This window comes from Heliangelus exortis, chromosome 3 (genome assembly GCF_036169615.1).
Source record: "Heliangelus exortis chromosome 3, bHelExo1.hap1, whole genome shotgun sequence".
Taxonomy (NCBI): domain Eukaryota; kingdom Metazoa; phylum Chordata; class Aves; order Apodiformes; family Trochilidae; genus Heliangelus; species Heliangelus exortis.
The window spans coordinates 60,516,276-60,541,252 of NC_092424.1; the positions used below are offsets into that span (position 1 = coordinate 60,516,276).

Consider the following 24,977-nt stretch of genomic DNA (forward strand, 5'->3'; position numbering starts at 1 on the left):
GGTACCCTTCTGCACTGGAAGGACAGAGCCTCTCACTTGCTGAAATGTTTTGAAACAAAGTCCACAAATGATTTCCAAAAGTTTCTTGAGTCAAATTTGGGAACAAAGACCCACATTCCTGAGTCACTATCATATCATCAGTATTAATATTTAAAATAATGAGATAGGTCGGTAAAACCAGTTATCAGGTCAAACCTAAATGCATTTGTTCTGTTTTTCTTTTTGAAGCAGAGTCCAAACACACAAAAAGCAAATGCCACTGCATACAGTTCTTGCTTTGAAGATTCCAGAAGAAGCAAGTGACCATGGTTTGTTACAATGTAAGATGCACTCCTGGAAGATGCTCTGACATTACAGCAATGAGAGTAAGCAGTCATGTAGCTGTGAGCACTACACAAAACAGCACTGCAAAATAGCACTATAAAACATCCACAGGGTTTTGATTTGCTTTAAAAGAAAAAAAACAAGACAGTACAGATGAGCCTATAAGAAATTTACGTAACCGTGGTGGCCTCAGGAAAAAAAAAACCACACAAAAATATCCCTGTTCCAGCAAAACCATGTCACACAATCCATCTATACCTACTGTTTTCACACAGGCTCTTAGCCTCTAACAGTCCATTTAACAATAAAATGTAGAGATCAGTAAAAGCCACACACAATTTCACATAAAACTATTACACTTTAATGTGTGTTATTTCATGGACTTGTTACCTAGTTTGGAAGAACAACAATAGTCTATCAGACTAAGTCCAAGACTTGTCAGCTGGAATGCTAAAGGCTACTCTGACTTTTCATAAGCAATTTGCCATGTCCCAAAGCTTTTTATCTCCTTTGTTCTGAAACAGAAGGCAGATCACTCAGCTCATATGCTTCATGAAACAGAATGAAACATGAATTGTGAAGATGCTTGCTAGGTCAAAAAAGGTTACCAACACTAGCAGGAGCTGAAGAATTGTGCACCTCCAAACCTAACCACCCCTGGCCTGCAGCAGAGCACCACCACCTTCCACCATGCTATGAAGTCGTGACACTCACATGCTCAACTTAGAAAGGCTATGACCATGATGCATGGCCCTTGTGATCCATTTTTTTGTTGTGTGAAAACACAGACAGAAAAAGCCATCATTCCCCATACTGAACAACGAGGCTAATCTGGGAAGCTGAAGCAGAGCCAAAAGCAGCAGAGTGGTCCAGGTGAACCCATAAGAGAACATGCAGGACAGAATAAGCAGCTGCTCTGATAAGCTACAGACAGATCAACTGTATCTTAGAAAAGATGTCAAAATAGGGAAAAGCCACATGATGTAAAAGGCCAGGAAGAAGTTCTGCAAGAAGGAAAGCCAAGGGCAGCTGACAGTGTGAGCCCCTGGAGGGTGCATCACCCTGCATGAAAGGAAGATGTGTGCAGTTCAATAATCCATAACTCACAGCAGGACCATGAGACACAATGGGAGAACTGCTATGGAAGATGACTTAGTATTTTTCTATTGGTCACTTTCAGCTTTCTTGTTAATTACTCACAAAAATCTGTTTTGTATATACAGCTCATTAAATTCAGATCAAGAGAGATGGATAATAATGCTGGCTGTTAAAAAAATGAATATTTGAGTCTTCTGAAACATGTTTTGCCAAATGGGTCTCCACCTGAGGGTATGGACAGAGTTTTTATTAAGTAACAGCATACTTTTTAAACTAAACTGTATGTGTTATACTTGTTTGGTTTTGAAAAGATTTTAAAATACCTTTTGTTGTTTGTTTTTCACTTTATTAAATAACAATAAATAAGTAATGAAAATGTTATCTATCAAAAACATTAACACACGTTTTATTCCCATGTATAATAATATGCTCTCAAGAATGCTACTTATACAACTTCTTCATTGTGAGATGTCAGTCATCTAACCACGCAAAAAAAAAAAAAAAGAAAAAAAAAAAAAAAAAAAAAGAAAAACATAGAAACCATACTGCAGCCCCATCTAGTGCAGAAGTGAGAATACTTCATCACTGACAATAAGTAATGCTGGTATTACTTTAGGTCAGGACTTCCCAAAACACAGCCCATTAGATTATGACATGCATCCAGAGGTGGTATAGCAAGCTGTATTACCCTATTTTCTTTTAAAAATGTGGTAAGATAACTGCACTGTTATTTGCATAAAAGTGTAGAGCTTTAGGCTCAGATACTGGTCCATTAACAATTTAAATAGTTAAAAGCATGCACTGTGACTCGTGGTTCTCTCAGACTGCTCTATCTTCTTTTTGGCATAATATAACCCCTTCAAAAAGATCCTTTTTGAAGAGGGAGTGAAGAAAAGTTAATTATCTCAAAAAGGAAACAAGCAGAGTACAACTTGTAAGGACTTGGCTGTTAGTAATGTAGCAGCTGCTGATGGAGAACAGAATTGGCCTCTTATTTAGTCTCACACCAAAATCTAGTCTGTTCCAAAACTCACACAGGTTGGAAAATGGTTCAGAAAATAAAAAACTGATTTGTCTTCATGTGGCACTTTAGAGTTTTTTCTATGCAAAACGGACAGGTGAGTGAAGCATGGGACACTACTTTCTCATACTTCTGGTAAACTGATCCCATATGTTGCCTGTAGCACCACCTTCTCTGCAGTGGAGGTTCAGACCAAGCCATAGATGAGGGCAGCCTCATTCAAGCAGCCTCATTCAGCTAAATTCAATAATTTAGTTCTCCAACAGCTTGGAGATGTAGCCCATACCATTATTTCAAGAGATGGACTCACCAAATTTTGAAGTTACATAGTAGTTTCATATTATTCTTACTTACACAGTGCCTAAGCAGTCATAAAATACAGATCAAGAAAACTTTATAGATTTATTTTTACAAACTCAGCTATACAATTAAGTTGCTATTGCCAAACTCAAGACATGGGCTTACAATGCTCTACCTGTTCTGCAGTAACTTAGTCTTGAAAGAACGAACAACATGTAACTCTGCTGTAATGATCTTCCAAAAGAAGATGCAAGTGCAAAGAAACCTGCACTGTGACAGCCAAAGCCTAGATTTCCTTCAGAATCTTCACTCCTGCAGTATGTCCTGCTTCATTCACTGACTTCTGTATAGCTACACAAAGCCCTTCCACCATGCAACATGCCAAAAGGTCATCTCTAAAACACGTCAGGACAACAAGATCCAAAGTTTCAGAGGAATGTAGAACATGAGACTAAACCCAGGTTTTGCCTCTATCCTGATGCCTCAAAGAAGATGGCTAAGGTTCAATCCCAACAACATGAATGAATCAACAACCTTCTGAAAAAAATTAAGCCTTTCTTTCAATTTACAGCTACATGTAAACCTAATTCCAAATCCAAACAGTGACATTATCATGGTGCATATTCTTCACTAAAGATGCCAACCTCAGAGATAACTACATAATTGAAATGAGAAACTGATCCACAACTGCAGATGTAGCAGCACACAGTAGCACTCATTTAGCACATTTTCTGGAAATTTTTTATGTGCCACCTGACATGGGAAATTTGATTCCTCCAGTCTGCCACCAAGACACTTTGATGGCCATGATTATATATCTAGCAAAAGCTGGGATGGTAACTGTATTGACAGTCAGGAAAGAATCACAGAAAATAGTGCTTACAGCTAACATATTTTTGATATGTCTCACTTGGATACAAAACAAAATATCATACCAGTAATCGTAACTCTCATCCCAGTTGTCAAAATGAACCAGAAAACGATTGTCCACCATGTCTGTTACCGTAGCAACACAAATGAAAGTCGGGTTCTTCTTGTCTACAGCTTCCAGCTTCATCCCCACTCGAAATCCCGATGGAATCACTGTCTGCATAGAGAAAGACATTTAATTGAAGATAAATACTATAAATCCAGGAATTTCCCCAGTGTCCACAATCAATACATTCCTGTCATTTCTAAATTTCCCAATTAGCTGCCTCAACGGAGTGGCAGTAGCCTAATTAGTTGACATGAGAGATGTTCAAACACAGAGACTCATGGCTTCTGAAATAAAGAAGGCCTAAACATGCTGCTAAAATGAAATGTGTTTGGTTTAACTCTGTTTTAGATATTTTCCTTGAAAGACGATGGTTGTTCCACAACATTGTGGTGCAAGACACAGTACTATCATTGAGTCTTCATTTTCATCTAATATACAGTCTCTGAGTGTGCCATATCACATGTCTAAATAGATGAATAAAATGTTTATGCATCAGAAATGCAGAGGTAAACTGAAATGGAGATTGTTATTCAATTTGTTGTCAACATTCTTACCTTAAACTCCAGGTCTCAAGTTTCTCAAATGTGCTGAATCTCTACTATACACATGAGCATACTAGCAACTTTTCACACCACTAGTAACAAATGAGTACTTACTGCATTCTGGTTTTCAAACAGTGATTTAGGAGCAGCTTGAGCCTTGCATGCCTTTAGGTATGAGGGCCAGTTGAATTCTTCTTCCTTATATCCTAGATTAGGGTCATAAAAGAAGGGTAAGAAATGACAGGTGTGAGACACGAGGTACATATAGCTATCTATCATAATTGAGGAAATAATTTATTCCATCCATTTCTGAACTGTTTGTTACAATTTCAAAACTGAAGATATTATGCTATAACTATTAACTGTTTATTCTTATTTTATATAAACTATGCTGGGACAATTTACTTCAAAACTACTTATTAATTCTACCCCACTATGAACCCAATGAATCCTTGAGGGAGCAATGGTTTGGATTCTTAGAAATTTTAGCAGGACACTTTAGAGGAGCTCACAAAGTTCAAAAGAAAGTTGATGAAGTTTGTTTATCTTTATTTGGGCATCTGGTATTGCAAAGACGAACCAACTTCTTTGTTAAGAGCTATGTGAGTTTCCTTACCAAAATGGCAAGCTTTCTTTACACCAATTGAACTGCACATTATTAATTTTTTTATAGTTGGCTACAACTGGCATTTGAGTTGTTTCTCATCTTCATCTGGGAGGAGGAATAGTCATATAAATAAAGCACTCATAATTCAGGAGATTTTAGCTCAGCTTCAATTTCATCTTCAAAACAAGCTCCCTTATCACTGCCTATCCCTCATCTCCAACTTCACAGTGCTGACTGTCAAGGGACCAGAAGGTCCTCAAAACAAAAAATCTTTAAGGTATCAGAAATCAGTCTCAGTAAGATATCAGCTTATACACTACCACCTCCCTCCTTTCAGACAAATCTCTTGAAGTGGCACATGCTACAAGTCACTTCTCTGTCCCTCCCCAAGGGACCTTACTACCTCTCTGCCTCTCAGGTGCCAACTAAGTTCCCTTTGGTGGTCTGGCTGACGCACACACAACCACCAAGCTCCAGGCAAGTGCTCCCCAGCTGCTTTTCAGTTCTTTGCTTCTACTTTGGAAACAGCAAAAGGTCTACGGACCACAGTGTCAGTTTTTTTATCCCCTATAATGCATCAATTCTGTACACTCGTTATTTTGCAGCCTTTTGAAACCACATTATACCACCCTCGCTGTGAATGTCAAAACATCAAATTCATTCACTCCTCATGCTCCCTTCATCCCCACATACCCCCTTCCTACCACAAATGGGAGCCCATTTATCTCTTTTTTCATTCTACAGTTCAGTGCAGATGCCCTCCATCTACCAAAATACAGGAGTCTCATATTCTGAAATAGAATAATTAACCAAGCAAATTAGACATATTTCAATATGTGTATACCATTTCCATAAGACAGGAACAATTTATACTTCCAGACTTGTAATCTCATCCTTTTTTTCTTCCTTCTTACCTTTTCATTCCTCTTTTTTTTCTGTTTTGAGCTTACACTTGTTGACAAAAGCACAGTCTCTGTGCCAGCACATGTACAATAATGGTGAAAAATACCTAGCAATGAAAATGTCCTCAGACCTTCCACTTAAGGATTCTCAGCTGCCTGTGAGACCTCAGTTTGAACATAAATGTCACCAGTATGCTACCATTTTATTTGCAATAGGCATTCATCTGGGTTCTAGGTATGTTGCCTTTCTTCTCTAATGCCTACTTTTATGGCTCATTTTGTTTTCATGTTTTTGTTGGATTTCCACAGAATAAAAAAAGTAGGATTTCAACATTATAGCAAGACTTAAAGTAGAGTTTAATTTGCCATGTTCTAATTAATTCTCTGACTATATGAACAAAACTGTTTCTGCCAGAAAGAAAAACTACAGCATTACACAGACAGTCTCAACCTCAGAACTATGGAAAACACACACATTTCATACTAAACAATACCTTTAGGTGGATGAAGCTTGTGACCTGTTTTCTCACACCATCCAACAGGATGAATGTCTGAAGAATCAGCATTCACCCAGAAATCATAACAATCTGGGTATCCATCGAAATGGAGTCGTATCCTGTAGCCACAAACCTAAAAGCAAGAACGTACAACATACCACACTAAGTTTTGAGGTGTCTGCCCTATATATAACATCTTCTGTTCAATATTATGTATATGAACAGCATGCTTACAGTCAGCCTTTTACTTCTGCTCAAGCCAACACTGGATGAATAAATTAATTTGGTAAAAAGGAAAGAATAAAAAAAGTAAAGCTATTCTCAGTCTGAGTGCCTCCTCTTCTGGTGAAAAGAATTAACTTCAAAGTTGGATATTGCCATTAGAGTTCAAAAACTTAAAAACTGTTCAATCCAACACCAGAATAAAACAGCAGCCCTACAGAAAAACATGAGCACATCTGATAGAATCATGGATAAAGTGCAGCTAATGAGGTTCTAAAGCTATGCCAATTAATCAATACGTGAGACAGCACTCTACAGTAAGTTCAACAGACTCTCCACAGAGACACTGAGAGCTGTTATTAAAGATGAGAAGTTGTTGCGGCAAGCCTTCTCTCGGAGACTCAACTCTTCTCCAGAGCTCTCTTGCCATCCCCCTCCTCAGGCATCTTCCTCTCTAGTCTGATTCTGCTTCTGGGAGCATGCCTTTTATCTTGCCCTTCAGCCCCGCCCATTTCCGGCTGGGGCAGGCCCTAATTATTGGGCACAGCTGGGCCTAAGCTCCCAGTTCATTATCGGCAACACCTGAGGACTTGTGGTTCTCTCTACAAGAAGTCAATGAAGGTATCCCCCAGAATGTTCTTATTACATGAAGTAAGAAGTTAACCACCCAGAGGAAGAGAAAAACAGGACATACAATCCCCCTCTCTACACAAGTCCTCCACATCTCCCTGAGTGCCAAATATCATAAGTTTACTGCAGTCATCAGTGAAAATCTCCTGACTTCAAAGGTCATCCTGTGTTATATTTAATCTAAACTCTTACGTAACTTTCAGTTTGCCATCTCAGAATTCTGTGAAATTCAGGTCATCCTGCAGTAAAACACGACCTACCACTTAGTGCTGAACACACTACACACAGGAAATTCTCAACCACTGACATACTATCCACAAGAAAATGGAAGAAATATCCATAGAAATGCTATGTGACTATGAGTCATGAAGAGATATAGAAATCCAAAACCAGTAACCGTTACATAGAGCAGAGTCCTTATTTAATAAACTGTAGTAAAAATAAAAACTGAGTTTATATGCTATACTACTTTGCAGGAGTTACCAATACATGCAATTTCTGAAAAAATTGTAGCCCAACTGCAAAACAAAAAAAATGCTGGCTATCTGTATTTGTGAATGGAGCAACTGTAAATACTATCAAACCTTTATAAAGTACTATAAATCAGTTGTCATACTTACATTTTTTCCACTTGTCTTTTCTTTAAAATGTAAACTACAGGATTACAGAAAAAAAACACATCATCCAAGGAGCGTAATACATTTTCCTTAGCTGCATACATTAAATGGATGTAAACAGTTACCCCTGCACAGTACTGGACATACTCAGGTGGACTTAATACATTTATTAATTTAAAAGCTATTTTCCTACATACAGCTTCTATCTGTCTGTTCAGCTGCTACTGTTCCAGTTAAGTTTCTCCTTTAATCCTGCAGCACAGCTGCTCCCATCCTGTACTTACCTCGGCCACTGTAAGAACACAATATATTGACTGGTGCTCGGGATCCACACCCTCCAGCTTCATCCCTACTTTGAATCCATTCTTGTTGTATGGGAAGGATTGGTACTGCAATGGAAAAGAAGAGTTTCAATACTTCTGAAAGTACACCAGAGTACTCTCATAAGGAAAAGAACAATGACTACTTACTGTTCATGTTTCTGAAAGAACAAACAAATTACTTTAAAATGCATTTTGCATTTTTAAAAACATACTGTTGAAAAGAGAAGTTGATGATTGCTTGTAAAACATGTTGATACTAGAATGACTTAAAACTTCAGAGAACTTTTTAAAGAATTAGCAAAAAAATTACCCAAGTGAAAGAAGACAGCCTGATTTGCCCTCAACTTTTTTTACTAATTGTCATTAAAACATTTTACCAATGTAATGATTTAATTTTCAGCCTGTACAGTGACACTTAGACATGGTTGTCATCTTTCCTATAACACAATAACACAAACAATAATGCTCTATTTTGTCTTTTCATTTCTACATCTCAGGCTATCAAAGACAAACTGCAAGGCAGGAATACAGAACACTGTATGTATAGAGGGGTGGCCTCTTTCATGCCATTTTGTCCTTTGAATGTTCAGTCCCAATTACCTCATTTTCCATGAACAGTTTTGCTCCCTGACATCTGCTAAAAGGAGGAAGCAAGCTAGCAGATACTAAGGTTGAATTGGAGGGAATATCAGGAAAAAAAAAATCTGAATAAAACAAGACGGTTTTCCACAGTTTACCAAATTCACAACTAGACAGTTTTTGTGACCTACACAGTTACAGACAAAACACAGAAGCAGCATCTTATATGATCCCCCTTCCTTCTGTTCCTGTCTAAAAGCTATACATGCTCTCTAGCCATCTGCAGAACCTCTGCAATCAATGGAAAGAGAAGGGTATCAAGGGACGTACTTGGAGAGGTCTCACCCACTTGGAAGTAAGAGGAAACCTCTCTTTGGTGGCTTTGGCTGCAACTGATTTAACTGAGTAATAAGCCCAGGTGTAAAAAATAAAGAGCAAGGGGCAAGAGCAGCAGTCAAGGGGAAAGGAAGAATCTGACCAGTTTAAATCAGCTGGAAGTGAACAGCTAATTGACTGGTTTGGTCAAGCTACAGGTCTAAGTCCCTATCTAAAAACAGCTTAGATAATTTTGTAGATCTCAGTTAAGGTATCAGAGTACCTGACTGCAGTACATGAATTTGTAAAATTATTTTGTCCTATCCCTACACTTAGTATTTTTATAACCAATGAAAGTTTAATGAAATTACACTACACATAATTCTGGATACTTCCCTGAGAAGAATGCAAAAGCAGCCTTTGTTTTTTTTTGAATTACTAAACTCAAATTTTAAAAGTATATCTTGGTGCAAAGACTTGCTGTTAATGCCGTTTATATCATCAATATCTTACAGATAAAAAAACTCAGTGGAAAACTGAGATGCTAGAAGTATTGATACACTGAGGAACAGTGGCCAGAAATGTAACTGAGATTTTGCAAAAGCAAGCACACAAAATATTACAAAGAAAAGAAACAATTAAAAAGTCACAGATCTGTTAATTCTTTCATTATTGTAACAAGCATTATTCTACAAACAGTACAAAATTCTACACACAACACACTAAAATTTAAGCAGTTACCATACAGATATTTCCTGAAATTTAAGATGCAAATTACTCACTATTCTTTCCATCATTCAACCTAAAACTCCTAAGGCAACACAGTATTTTGTTTGGTTTCTGTTACAGCAAAATAACAGTTAACTTTTAGAAGACTAATAGTTTTAATGCTATTTAACAGATTTCAGTTTTGTGCATTATGTGTATTATTAGTACATTATATGGAAGGTAAATCTGTGAAAAACAGTAATCACACATTATCTTAACAACAAACATTTAAAGATACTTTGTTACAACAACAAAATGGGAGCAAACATAAAAGGAGTCAGCAAATGAGCAGAAATCAGATTGAGGATTAGAGATGTTTATGTATGGTGCAAGAACATATGGAAAACCCAAAAGATCACACCAGCAGAGTCAGAGATTAAAAAAGCTAAAATTCAAGGGTCAATAACTTTGTTTTACTGAAGCAATAACAGTTTGACAGTCACAGTTTAGAAATTACTCTAAACTTTAAGTACCAGGAAGTGCCAAGTATACTCTACTGTCCTGAACTTTCCTAGCTAAGGGTACAAAACCAGCCATGAAAAGTACTGCATCTGAACTCAAAAAAAAAAAAAAAAAAAAAAAAAGAAAAAAAGAAAAAAAGAGTGAGTCTCAAAATCCAAGTGGAAATCAATGACTCAAAATTGCTGGTGATGTTTGTTTTTTAAATCCTGCTATTTCTGTGTCTTGCTTATCTATCTGTAAAATGGAGAAATATTACCTGGCTACTTCTAAGTGTTATTAACAATTCTCTCTCTGCTACAGGCTTTAAATGCTGCACACTAAATAAAATGCTAGACTTATGCAGGAGCTAAAGATTTAGAAAGAAAATATTAAAAAAGATGCACTGAGTGAGAAAAGTGCATGGTGGAGAAAAATAAAGGAAATAGAATCACAGAATGTTAGGGATTGGAAGGGACCTCTGAAGATTATCTAGCCCTCTGCCAGGGCAGGCTCACCTAGAGCAAGCTGCACAGCATGGCATCCAGGTGGGTTTTGAACATCTCCAAAGACAGAGACTACACCACCTGTCCAGGCAGCCTGTCCCAGTGTTCTGCCACCTTCGAAGTAAGAACCTGCTCCTTAAGTTTAGATGGAACTTCCTAATTTCAAGTCGGTGCTTATTACCTGTTGTTCTATCACTGGGCACCACTGAAAAAAGACTGGCACCATCCTCCAGACACCCACCCTTTAAATATTTATAAGCATTGATAAGATCCCCCCTTCTCCAGACTCAAAACACCCAAGTCCTCCAGCCTTTCTTCATAAGAGAGATGCTGTAGTCCCCTAATCCTCTGTAGTCTTTTACTGTACTCTCTCCAGCAGTTTTCTCTCTTTATTGATCCAGGGAGCCCAGAACTGGGCACAGTACTCCAGATGCAACCTCACCACAGGCAGAGTAGAGCAGGAGATCAGCACATCTTTGTGAAACTACAGACTTTACTACCATGTGCAGTGCCTAGAAAGGCTGATACAGCCCTGCAAACAGCACCAGCACTTCACAGAATTTCTGACAGGCAGAGCAATGCTACCTTCCAGACAGACTTACATACCCCTGTTTTTTTTTCTTGATTGTTCTTTGACCAGTATATAGCACAGGGGGTGTAACTAAGGATGGCCAGGTAACTGCTGTTCTTGTACCTACAAATCTATGGATTCTGTAAATTTCAGTCCTAGTTTTTTACTTTTTACCTCAATGATGTCTAAAAGCACCAATTGAAGGTCAGCATCACATGCCCAAGTATGCTGAAAAGCTAACTCCTGTACAAAAGACTTCACAGTTAAGTATAAAGCAAACAGAAAGAAATGGATGCAAGAAACAGACTACAAGAACAGAATTATCAAAAAAATAATACCAGATATACATAGACAGAAGTGCAACAGCTAAGACATGTTCATATGTTTTGCCAGGTTTTGCAAGAGAAGAGAACAGCATGGAAGCTTTGTGGATTTACATATAGAGCTCTCTTCCAAGCAAGAGAGACAACACTAGAGAAAGCGCTAAGGTGACAAATGAAAAAGACTACCCTAGCAGGCAAAGGACAAGCAAGACATGATGATGTGACATCCACTCAGCTGCCAGGCAAAATGGGAACAAGCCAAACTAGTATCTGATGTAGTAACAAAATATAATGCCAACAAGAGCTGGAAAAGGACTGTTAACATAATAAAAGCAACAAGCCAAAAGATAACCTTTGTACCAACATATTTAAAGAGACATATATGGCACAAAAATACGATAGTATGTATCTGATTTTTAGCTCCTAAGATCAGAAATAACAGCCAGAACTTGCAGATTTGGAAAAGAATCTGCTTTCTGTAGTCTCAGCTGACAGCATTCATCTATAACTACAGAATTATTTGGAAAAGCAGTGAAAGACAACAAATTTCACATGTTCTGAGTATCCTGACGATCGCTGATGTATAGTATTATATCAACCAAGTAGGTTTCCTCTCAGAGAACTGCAGAATCTTCACATTATTTTTTTGAATTTATTTCCAATAAATTTCATTATCTTAGATGTCTGACTGATTTCAACCTCAGAAGGTCATACCTCCTTAAAAAGCTTAGTAGGTACTGCAATGGCCTTTTCTTCCTCCAGATAGGATGCCCAACACCATGCTTGCCTTCCTTTAGAGGGTACAGCTGTAAAGAAACACACAATAGCACAAGAATTCTCTAACTGTTAAATTCTCAAGGAAAAAACCCAAACACTTTGAAGTTTACAACATACCTATTACAAATCTACATATTATTAAATGCATTCCTAGTATTTCTAGGACTTATTTCAGGAAAAGTAGCTAAAGCTACAGCTTTAATGGCACCAGGAACACGAAGGTTTCTGGTTTGTAAAGAAAGGCTTCCAGGAGTTCAAATCTTGATTAGTACCAACAAACTCTTTCAGGTGACAAGGTCAGCTTACAAAGTCTTAACTTCAGTCTGTTTATCTTTATTGTTCATAAGAATCATTAAGAAACAAAATTTGTAAATATGTAAAAGACCAGTTAAAATCATGAAGTAGCTCAATTTTCCAGTTTTTTTTTTTTCCCTCAAGAATTTATTTTCCTGGAAAGTATTTTCAACTGGATAGCAGTCATGGCATGTTTTTTTTTAATCACAGTTGAAATACTTTATTCTTTGACAGTATTCAGAATGTTTCTAACCTCCTTCATCATTTCATAGTATGCATGATGGTTCTGGGGGGAGAGGCAGCAACTTAACAGCAAATTTTCCAAGCTGTCAAAACCACCGTGCGTTCTTTTTTCTTCCATCATGTCATTAGTATATGACAGTAACTTCCAGTTTCAGGTTTGTTCATATAGTATGACACTTGCATACACTTGCACAGTAATTTTAATAGTGGCTACAGTCACATCAGTGAGTAAGGTTTTAGGCCTTGAAAATAAGGCAGTGACTAAAATAGCAAACTAGGAACTTCAAAAACAGTTGGCTTGTGAGACTGGCTATGTATCTATCTACTTTCATACACCTCCACTCTGGTTTACTGATCTCCATTTAAAATGCCTCCTCTGCACATATAGCTTAGAATTTCAGACCATAAGCTTTGATACCAGAAGGACTCCTCACAGTCCACAGTTATGATTCTGGCCTGATCCTGACTGTGGTCTGCTCAAAAGACCTCCACAAGTAATAGTCTGGCTAAGCACTTTTATGATTAAAACATGAACCATAACAATATGGTTAGCAATGCCAAGCTCCTGAAGAAAGCTGATAACATAACTGAAAAATAACAACTTTCAGAATCACAGCAATCGCTCAGCACTATTAAAGCACATTCATTTTATTTGTGATTTATCCAGTTTTTATCTATTCCATTTAAGGGATGTGCTGCTCAGCACAATAATACACAGTTATGTGCTCTGTTCTGAATATAAATTGGTCTTTTATATCAAATCTCTTGTGCTAAACTGACATTTTCCCAAATAAGAAAACCCAGAAGAAATCTGTACGGATCATTCTGTCAGTGGAAAGCAGTCATTTCAGTAGAGCATCAGCTTTGTGCTTGTATCTCACACGCTTCTTATCACCTCAGCTTGGAAACAACTGTAGAAATAATATTTGTATTTCAGGAGTAATTCTATCTTGGGAAGGAGATCTTTCTTGGGAAGGGGATGTTCCATAACTTTTAGGTGTTGCATCTCCTACCACTGTATTATCTGCCTAGTGTGTAGCAGATCTACTTGGAGCTGGGCTGATTAAGTAGCCCAGAAACATCTGGTAATGGCTCCTAGTCTACCATAAGAAGCACTTCAGAGAGCAAGATTTTTGTTTGTGGCTGGTGTACCACTCAGGTATAATAGCAGCTGATTCTCCAGTTCTTCATAGAAGTAACTGTCATAGAAATGTCTTGAAAAAACAGCAGTCTTTTAAAACATGTTTTATTATGCTGCTTGATGCAGTGTAGGTCCCTTTGGACTGATTACAGCAATTATACCTAAACTGTCCCATAAATGTGTCTATTTACAGCACATAAGAGTACATATAAAATTGATCCCCAAGGAAATAAAAGTAAACTTTCACTTCTGCTTAATAGATGTCTTTCAACATCTGGGGACTCAATGGACCTGATTCCCTTTAATACCAGCACTCTTCACAGGGATGCAAAAAAACCCTAAAATGTGCACCAATTACATTTACACTCACTATATCATCCTCCACACTGCCCGAGGTATATAAACTAACCCTTTTTAAAAGGTAATCAATCTCCAAGTGACAGGGTTTTCTCCCAGTTTTCACTTGGCTTTCACAGCTCTTCAATCCTTAAAACTTAATTGCTATAGGTAATACTAGCACTCTCTTTTTTAAGGAATTGACAAAAATGTATTCAATAGGGATTACAAATCCAGTGAAACAACGCTGGCAATTCACAGTAATAGGTGGATATTACCTAAAGAACTGATGAGATTTTTGTTTCACAGTCTAACTTACGTTGTTTCAGAACTGTTATTTCCCCTTTTCTTTTTCTCCTGGCTCTCTGTGAGACTCTCAAGATCCTTCCTTCAGGTTTGTCCTCCTAAATTAAAAAGAAAATAGTAACCTCATTAGATTAAGAGTAGAGTAACCTCCAGAAGTCTAGTACAGTCAAAAAGGAGACATCCAAGGTTTGACCGGAATTTCATTTAAATAGCTACTGATGTAGCTATCTCAAATAAACCTGCATATGACTAATAAAAACAATGCAAGCCATCAGTGACAAATAGTGGCAAACATGGTGGAAATGACAGACAGACTCTCAACAGCTGACAAACAGCCAGCCAGCCTTGTCTAAACTAGAAACAGATCATGAAGCCTTCAGCAGGCCTTGGCTGCGCTCGAGATAAATAACAGTATCTTTGGTATGCTTGTGCTTCTGAAATAATTTAAAGGAAAACGCCTCACAGGATCTATCTGCTTTTTTCTACTGCCCAATTGCTTTTCTAAATATAAAATGGCACCGAACCTTTCCATTTATTTCATTGTTAGCATATCAAGAGTTTTGTTAGCACTTCTCCCTCCATACTGTGCTGATGCCAGCACTGTACAGCTATTGAGATGAAACCCAGTATTAAAAGAAAATGACCATGACAGGAAGGTACTACTGTGATAGGTTTATTCAAAAATGTAAAATAAATCCAAAAGGAAAAGAAAAAGGTGCCCTAAAGTACACTGAGCTGCAACACAGAACAAAAGCAAATCTTTAGCTTTGGTTTTCTAAGGAAAATTACCTCAAGCAAAAGTATTCTCTTCTTAACTGTAATGTTGCTTTCTTTACAAATAAATTATTGGTCTATAATAATTTATTCATGTTCAATGACAAATTAAGAGATGTTGGAAAATATGTACAATTTTTCTATGCTGAATACATAGCAAGTCTAGGTTAGTATAATTTTTCCTTTAAATTATTTTTGTTCTGTTCTTAAAAAAGGAGAGAAAAGAGACAAAAAGCAGCTCCCACTATTTCACTGTCAATAATTATAATTTACTCATGAGGTCTAATTAATTGGTAAGTGAACCTAATTCTTATTGTAATTTTTGTACAGTAATGCAGTTGCTTCTCTTTGCAGGGTGATCAAGCTACTGACATTACAACGTAAGGCAAAACTCCCACGGAAATACTTGCAGGAATGGGTTCATGATGCATACTAACAGGTTCATCAGGATTCTCTTTCTTCTCCCCATTATCCCTGGACTCTTCTTTGAGAGGTAACTTTGCTTTTCTTTTCCGAATGCCTTTGAAATCATCTTCCCCATTGCATTCCACACTGGGCTTTTCCTCCTTTGGTTCTCTATTTCAAAATAACACAATGACACGAAGTCAACATTATTTCATGTCTCATGTTCACAGGGCAAGTAAAAAGGGAGTAAATCTGGAGGTCAAGTGTTTGTGAGACACAGGGTATACAGAATATATTCTTATAAATACTACTGCAAATTACATCTGCCAAAAGAATTAGTATGAAAGACTAACAACAGCTGCAAAAGGAAAGCTGTCAGCTTAGCTGAACAAGTTTTGCATGTTTTAAACAGTGTGTCTTTTTCCTGTGTGCCATCAAGTCTCACAGAGAAGCAGACTGTGAATCGTTTACAACTGCAGGATAGTTTACAAAAGGAAAGCAAAGGTAATTGTTAAGACTGACAAATCCTATTGGAGAAAGCTGGTATGTGACTGTCCAAATTGCTAATCATGCAATCAGAACAGAAAACTTTGAAGCAATTAGATAAAAATAAAGGGGAGTGCACAAAATCAGAGATGTAAAAAACTGCCATAATCCAGTAATATACATTATAGGAAGGACATAGTAGCACAAACCTTTTACAACAAGATGAACTGCACTAGCTAAAAGAAAAGGAACAGAGAAACTACAGTATGCTCATGTTTTCACTCATTGTCATCTATAACACTGCTCTTCCACTTAATTATAATTAACTTACCACACCAACCACCTCATTACTGATTATACTAATTCCAGTGAATATAAAACAAGGTGGGAGCCTGACATTGATTCATGCATCCCATAGAATGTTTTACCATTTGCCTCTGACAGCAGAACACAGCACATTCTGAGCAAAAAAGACTGCCTTCAACATTGGTGCTAGACAATCAAACCTTGTTAAGGCACTTACATGAGAAACAGTGAAAGAACACTATAATCCAACAAAGACTCACCAAAACATGGCTTTTTAGTATCTCCCTTTGCCCCTCCATTAACATTGCAGCCCACCATCTTTATCTCATGCTGTATTCATGCCAAATTCTTTGTTTCTATGCTTTATAATAGCACCTACTTGTTTTTCATTTGCTGGGCACATTTCTGGCTGCAAAATTTCCCTTCAGGAACAAATTCTTCTACGGTACCATAGCAGTAACAGTTTTCACAGAAAACAAGTCCATCCATTTTTACAGTTTCCTTCAGCCTGGTGGGGATCCCCGACTTTTCTGAAAAGGCTGCACAATGAAAAAAGTAACTTCACTTAGGGAGAGGTGATACATTTCCAACCATCCTCAGCAGGCCTTGTCAAGCAAACAGAAAAATGAAGTCACACCACTCTCATTAGAATGAAGAACTGGGAGTTAAGAGTCTGTCTGGGGTCCATACTCCTGACAAGAAAGTTACGTTTTCATATTGCAACACTTGAGAGGAATCGTCCAATTTCAGGCTTCTGTCATCAGTGGTGCAGCAACATTTCTAGATGTGGGTACTCAGAGAAGATGTGAATTTTGTGCCAGGCACCATGCTGACTGCCCACAGAATCATCACTGCACAGAGTCCATCACCTCTTCTGACATGCCTCATTTTTGACCTATATAGGGTCACGGGAAAAAAATTTTGTGGGGAACTATCCCTCAATAAGTGAATATATTTTTGGGAGTTAATCACTGACTACCTTCTGCAGTCTGCCACAGCAGTAGATATTAATCGTTCAGCCTGCCTGTGGTCTACCAGATGTAAAATCATCACATTTGTAAGAAAAAAATTTTCAAATACTAAGTTACTCACTTAGTAGCTCACTCATCCTAAGCTACAGTTTCCCCAGAGGAGGCATATAGCTTAGGAGAGGATGCCATAGGTTTCACTCACAGGCAATTATGAAGCACTGTCAAGTTGTCCAGCTTCTAGAGCATGTTAACTTCGCACCCCCTCAAAAGGTAGGTTTCTAGATTTTAAGTCTGAAACTATTTTCTTTTGCTTGAGCACTGTACAGCCTTTGAAAGCAGAGTCAAATGAATTTTTGTGTATATAATATCTATATTAGAAGAATAGATAATTTCTGTGCTATATTTACATTTCAGCAAAATTCATGGTTCTAAAAACCAATTTCACACAGAATCACACAGAATTGTCATGGCTGGAGAAAAACTCTTAAGATCACCAAGTCCAACCTCTCACGATGGAAAATTTTAGCAATATTTTTATCTTACTAACATCAAATTAGTCAAGGACATTAGTACAAGGACATTGGTAAGATGGCAGTAGGATGCTTACCTGGTACGTTTATGTGTCTATAAACACACTTTAATTCAGTATCAATGTTATTTTTTTCACATTATTTTTTTTTAGGTTTACCAAACTGTGGTGAAAGGATCTGTATTTGTAGATAACCATGACCCCAGGCAAGCCTCTGGAAATAACCTGTTGAGCTATCATCACATTGTTTCCACTCTCATCACAAATTTTAATCTAAGATAATTCGCAGAGTCTTGGAGACACATCTACAGAAAAAAGTAGCTTGAAGTTTCAGACCTCACAGATGAGGCCCGAACTGCTTTGCCACTAGTGTAAATATTTCACCTATTCAGAAAAGTCACAATGACAATTAAGAATTAATGGTGGGGGAGTGGCAAAGGAAAAACTTTAATCAACTTTGCTTACTGTGCTTATACTGATGAGTATTAAACCAAAATTTTGAAGTCTGCTTTCCAAAGGACTTACAAAATTACAATTTTAAAAAGAAAATTGACAACATATAATAACAAGGAGGAAGAAAACCTAAGTAGTTGTAAGTAATCACAAAACCAGTTGTGATACTTTCTTTCACTGTACCATTGCTGGAGTCAATGTATCGAAGTTTTCAGAATTTATGACCCTATAAACAGCTTTCCTTGAACTTTAAAACAGTGTTTCCTTACATCTGTATTTAAAATCCAGGAAACATGTTTTTTTCTTAGACAGATGCTACAACTATTACAATTTTATCATTCAAAATAAACATAAATGGTTACTACACACTAATTTTAATACTGAAGAATCATAGCAGCAGCAAAGCAACAGTATAGATATTTACTGATTTTGGTGGCAGCAGCTGAGCAGCAGCTAGTACCATTGGAAGGCAGTTTGCAGAGCATCATTCTTTGGTCACAAATGAACTGGAGGCAGTTATTAAAGTCTGTGGGCAGTCAGCTCAACAAAAATAACATTTAAAGAATTCTCAATTTAAAGTAAGACATTTACTATTTTGCAAATTAAATTGAGGGAAAATACTGATTCTAAAATGAGAAAAAATTACTGTTAGAAAAATTTGTGGCTGTAATTGGACTTCAGATATTTTGCAGCAGAATTATTTCCTTCTAACTTAAAATATATTAATTTCATACCAATTTATAATTCAAGAAACATGTTACATCAGCAGAGATACTTTGCATTACAGCAAGTAACTTTTTTATTGGGCGACACCAATCTTTAAGAAAAACTGATATATTAAACAAAATACAATCTACCACAGAAAATATTTACCACCTCTTAACTGACCTTCTTGAGCAGTCGGAACCATCCAGGTTGTGGTAGCTGTTGCCTTTTTAACACTTTCCATTTCACTTTCATCTGTAATTACTTCCAGGGCTCCAAATTCATTCACTCTGAACTGCAATGCAAAACAAGTGGCACAGAGAATAGTAAAAATGTATTAATACTCTCTTACAGTGTCTTCTACTCACCGAGACAGCTTTTCCATTGTGTCTTCACAATATTACCTAATTTTTATGTGTTTCTGCTTATCCCCAAGGAACTGGAAACAAGCTTTTTTTGCTTAGACAAATTAAACCTTATCATGTTATCTAAAAATATTATTTTGTAATAGATATTGATGCGTCCACATGCAGATTGATACCTAACTTACAAACAAAGATCAAAAAATCAGTAACAAAAATTCAGGAGAAAATTCTCTAACCACATGCTTTTCATTGCCAGCAAAATAACGTGCTCCAGTGACTGAATACTTTTGTCATGGAAAAAGGAACTGAACCTCAAAACATAAATGCTTTGCAGAGTATAGAAATTTCAGCATCCTCCAAAAACACAGTACTTCTCTGCTGTAAAGTGCACATAAACAACTATCTCAAGGCAGTTTATGAGCTGTTTAATTACACACTGAACGAGGTATTGCTGTCAGCCAGAAGCAAGGCTCAACAATACCCCACATGCTGTGCTTACACAGAAGCACTGGGAATTATATCCGTCCTGCTGCCAGCAAAAAAGCTTCTTCCAAATGCAGCAACAGTTGCAGTGCTGCCAGATGCAAATAAACTTCAGCTTCCTGGTCACTACTTGGCCTGCAAGCCCAGCTGGTCATGGGTTGAACTCATGGCAGCATTTTGTTTGTGGTTAGCTTACTCTTAACAGCAAAGGGGCTGTTCTCTGGCCTTTGCCACAGAGGGCAGGTCTCCAGCAGTGAGATGCTCTCTCCAACAGAGATAGACATGAAAAATTACGCCCAAGAGTCTTTCAAAACTCCCCAGCACCCACCTGTAAGATTATTCCTTTAGGGCAGTAGCATCTGTTTCTGTTTCTCTGATCAGGAAATTTATCCTTGGGAAAATGAGAAGGGGAACAATTTCCTGGCACTACACTGATCTCCTCTGTGCCTTCAGGGGCTGCAGGATGAATCTCTCCTACTCACTTTGGACCTTGCTATGGTATAGTACTGAAAATTAGCCATTCTGTCTGAAAGCAGAGGTAAGTCCCATGACATACACACCACAATGGTGTGCTTTTACTAACAAAGTCCTTTGAGGCTCAGCATTTGCCTAGAGCCACCAGGTCCTAAGGAATGGAAGCAGCTCAGAAATAACAAGCTGAAGGGCAGAGAGGAAGACCTCACACAATCACACAATTTCTGGAGCCAAGATTTTTACTTGTGATGAACTATGCTTACGAAAGATATGTAAGTGGGGACAAACTGTTGATAAATCCATCTGGACTGAAAGACCAGGAGTGCAGCTTTGAAAGCAACCAAATGCACTATCACCACATGCTCATATGTCAGGTTGTGGACAGACATTCATGCTGTTCCATCCAAGGAAAAGCAGTGGAGTTACCTTCCAGAAGAGAACCCTTGGGTGTTACAGCTGACTTACTCACCCAGCCTGGTTCCTATTTTGGTTAAGCTTGTTGCTATTGGTAGTTTGCTGCCTCTAAAGCAGGTAAATCCCAGAGGGAAAATCTTCCTTGCTTCCAAGAGCTCTTTAACAGCTGCCTCAGCAAAAAGGCTGCGATCATAGACTAAAATGCAGTGCTGCAGCCCATGAACTAAGAGGTCACAGGGAGGTTACTAACCAACTTCTGGAAACACTCTCCTGCACCTTCATACAGCATCAGCCAGAAAGTATGCACACCAAAGGCATTTCTGAACAGTCCAAGTAACACCTGAGACATTTCTGCATTATCTGGCTGGTGTTCAGCTCTGAGCATTGCACAGATGTTCCTCCTCCATAGGGTCCTCCCACAAGGAGGTCACCCTAGCCAAAGCAGAGACCTGCCAGCCCTTCTGCCTTCAGAGGGCTGACTGACAGTCATCAAATAATGAAAGACCAACAATAGCAGGGAAGTCTGCCACCAGCTACCCTGTCACTGGAGGCTCTTCATGACAGCAAGAGCCAAACAATTACAGCAGCCACTCTTGAATGGTCAGGCCACCACATCAGGATGGCCTCAGTGACAGAGAGGAACTACTTACTACTGCCTCACAAGGCAGGAGGGTGTGAAAAAGCTCCTGGGCTGCCTTGCCCGATGTCTGTGCCTCCAGTTTTTGCCCACACTCTTGCCTCTGTCAGCACCCAAGGTCTCCAGCTCCTGTTTGTACTCAAACTTGAATAAGATACATCTGCTTTCACACACTGCTTCCCCCACTACAGACTCAGCATTACTGTGCACACTGAGCTCTCCTTAGCTGACCAGAAGAATGCCTCAGGCCTGGTAAGTTGTACTCTGATTTTAGCTGGGGAGGAAAAACATTGAAAAACTTGTGATAAAGGTTAATTGCTTTAAAATGGGATCAATAAATGCACAGAGCAGCAGGATGCACAAAGCCACCACAGGGTAAGTCCTGCCAGAGCAACATGCTCTGTGTCTACTATTGGAAGCACGACAAAAAGTATCTTGATTAATGGTGGCTTACCAGTCCAAGAAAAAAAAAAAATCAACACTTTTCTAAGCCTCTTTTATTTAGAAAGCAGGCAACAAAAGAAAACAAAATGACCTAAAGGTAAAGGTTCTGTTTTAATGTTTCTTCTACTTCTATTGATCCAAGCTAAAATACAGTAAGCACAGTCTTCCCATGTACTTCCCTTAATGTCTTGACAGTCTGGAAGTTGATACAGAGGGAAGGTGATCAAGAAATGTGAGGGAGGTTCCATTCAGAAGAATTTCTTTTGCCTCAAATGATAAATGGCAAGTGCTGTGCTGGATATTGGCCTCCTGATACACACAGAGACTGGACCTCCAAGTGAAGGGTTCTGCCAGACAAAGCCAGCAGTGAGCTGACACCCCCAGCTGACTGCCCACTGAAAGGCTAACAATCACTGGGCTAAAAAACTTAAAAGTTCAGAAGGCAAACAGGAAGAAAAAAAAAAACCTTAACAGTTGTCATGAGTGAATCCACAGTTAGATAAAAAGAAATAAATGTAGCATTTGAGAACTTAAATTTCAAAGTTTCATGTGCAGGTGAGCAACAAAGGCGAAAATACGTATTTTCCAGTTACTGAAGCTCTTTAAACACAAATATTTCATAAACTAAGTTGCCAGGACAAGTCCAACTGTTAGTGGGTAAGCATATCACATAGAGCTTACTTAGCTGCCCTGTTTAGCAGTTTCCACAAGGATCAAAAGGAAATTATATAGTAGTTTCCATTTAAACATCACCAAAGATTTCTTCCACTCAGAGATTGGGAAACCATATCCTGATATACCAGGACTTCAGCTTCTATGACTGATAATTTAATCCCTAGGAACATTTTAATACCCATTCAACAAATAAAGAACACACTGAGGAAAATCAAGGCTTAAATAGACAACAATAAAACATTATAAAACACTTTCTGAACCTTTTCTGTCTATCCACTTGCTTAGTTTTTCTACAGGGATCAAAATTACTATCAAGAAACATTTTTAAAATTGAATCAAAAATTACACAGGAATAGAATAAGTATTATTAGTCAGTATCACACAAAGTATTTCATGTTTCATCTGAAATGGAAAAGTGGCCAGACATCCTGTTACCAGTGCTTCTACTCAAAGTCCATTCCTGAAATTCTTCCTCAAAAAATCCAACAACCCCAGGTACCACTATAGGTTGGGGGTTGAGCTGTTGGAGAGCAGCACAGGGGAAAGGGACCTGGGGCTGCTGGTGGGTGGAAGGATGAGCATGAGCCAGCAATGTGCCCTTGTGGCCAAGAAGGCCAATGGCATCCTGGGGTGCATGAGAAGGGGGAGGGTTAGTAGGTAGAGAGAGGTTCTCCTCCCCCTCTGCTCTGCCCTGGTGAGGCCACATCTGGAATATTGTGCCCAGTTTTGGGCTTCTCGGTTCCAGAAGGACCAGGAACTGCTTGAGAGAGTCCAGCACGGAGCTACCAAGATGCTGAAGGGAGTGAAACATCTCCCTTATGAGGAAAGGCTGAGGGAGCTGGGGCTCTTCAGCTCGGAGGAGAGTGAGGGGTGACCTCATTAATGTTTATAAATATGTAAGGGGTGAGTGCCAGGAGGATGGAGTGAAGGTTTTCTCAGGGGTGACTAACAAGAGGACAAGGGACAATGGTTATAAACTGGAGCATAGGTGGTTCCTTATGAATATAAGGAAGACTTTTTTCCCCTGTGAGGGTGACAGGGCACTGGAACAGCTGCCCAGGGAGGGTGTGGAGTCTCCTTCCCTGGAGACATTCAAAGCCCACCTGGATGTGTTCCTGTGTGACCTGTGCTGTAGGTGACCCTGCTCTGGCACGGGGGGTTGGACTCAATGATCTTTCGAGGTCCCTTCCAACCCCTCACTTTCTATGATTCTTTGATCACCCCATAGATTATACATCTCTAGTGCCCTACCAATTGGTCTCTGGATATGCATTTGAAGCCACTAATTATGTAGTTGTAGACTTAACTTTGTTAGGCTAAGCACAAGCTCCTTTTACCTTGTGAAAATGGTGCTCCACCTTTTTTATCAACCTGCCATTCTTTGCCCACCATGTGCTGGGCTCAGATACAGAAAATAATTTTTTCTCAGTGACTGGGACTAAGTGTAACACCACAGATAGGCTCACACTGTCCCTCCTCTGATGGCTTCAGATCTTCCCAATTCTAAAGCAAGTTTTTTGCCTTATCATGCAGACTAGAAGCCACTCTGTAGTTTTATATGGGAGGATTTATGTTAGAAGAGCTTTCAGTTCTCTTTCTCCACATTTCATAAAAATTACTCTCTGTATTTGTCACTACATGGAATGAATTCACAATGTGAAACATCTACCATAATGCAGATTAATTCTTAGAAACTCAAACCTATTGAAAAGAAATGTACACAATCTAGTTCCATTTTAAGCCCTCACTGCATGCATCTAACTCAGACCAACAAAGACCAGACTATCTCTATTTGCTGCTACTTGTGCCCTTTGGAAGTGTACAAGATCTTACCAGTATACACACAGATCAAATCAGAGATAAAGCTACTATTGTTTTCTACAAGGTAAAAATACTGTTTGGGAGAACAGGAAGAAATAAAGAGGAAGAAAACAGAAAAACACCTGAAGAGCAAAGGACAAAAAAAAGAAGAAAAAACCCCACACATCTTAATGCACAGCTTTAAATATATTAGAAAAAACAGCCAACACTACCATCTACTGGGCAAGATAAGGACAAAGAGTGCATTGCAATGAAGACAATTCATGCTGCATTCTGACTAACCCAAGGAATAAAATTCAGCTCGAACCCATAACAGTGTGATTGTGGACTAGCTCATGAGAAACCTTAAAAAATTCTCTTATCCAAAAGAAAAATA

General features: G+C 38.4%; 1 protein-coding gene across 10 annotated transcripts in view; it reads right to left on the reverse strand.

Annotated features, from left to right (window-relative positions):
• Nucleotides 1–24,977, reverse strand: part of L3MBTL3 (L3MBTL histone methyl-lysine binding protein 3) — a 74,240-nt gene that overhangs the window by 31,388 nt on the left and 17,875 nt on the right. For 7 of the 10 annotated variants that reach the window (XM_071740956.1, XM_071740957.1, XM_071740959.1 and 4 more), the window contains 9 exons: nt 19,472–19,583; nt 17,010–17,169; nt 15,844–16,009; nt 14,673–14,757; nt 12,277–12,368; nt 8,024–8,128; nt 6,268–6,403; nt 4,379–4,470; nt 3,679–3,830 (listed from right to left, as the gene is read on the reverse strand). In XM_071740956.1, the coding sequence (XP_071597057.1) occupies nt 3,679–3,830; nt 4,379–4,470; nt 6,268–6,403; nt 8,024–8,128; nt 12,277–12,368; nt 14,673–14,757; nt 15,844–16,009; nt 17,010–17,169; nt 19,472–19,583 (1,100 nt within the window). The remainder of the gene's footprint in view (nt 1–3,678; nt 3,831–4,378; nt 4,471–6,267; nt 6,404–8,023; nt 8,129–12,276; nt 12,369–14,672; nt 14,758–15,843; nt 16,010–17,009; nt 17,170–19,471; nt 19,584–24,977) is intronic. The other 3 variants (XM_071740953.1, XM_071740961.1, XM_071740962.1) reach the window with 2 other exon arrangements.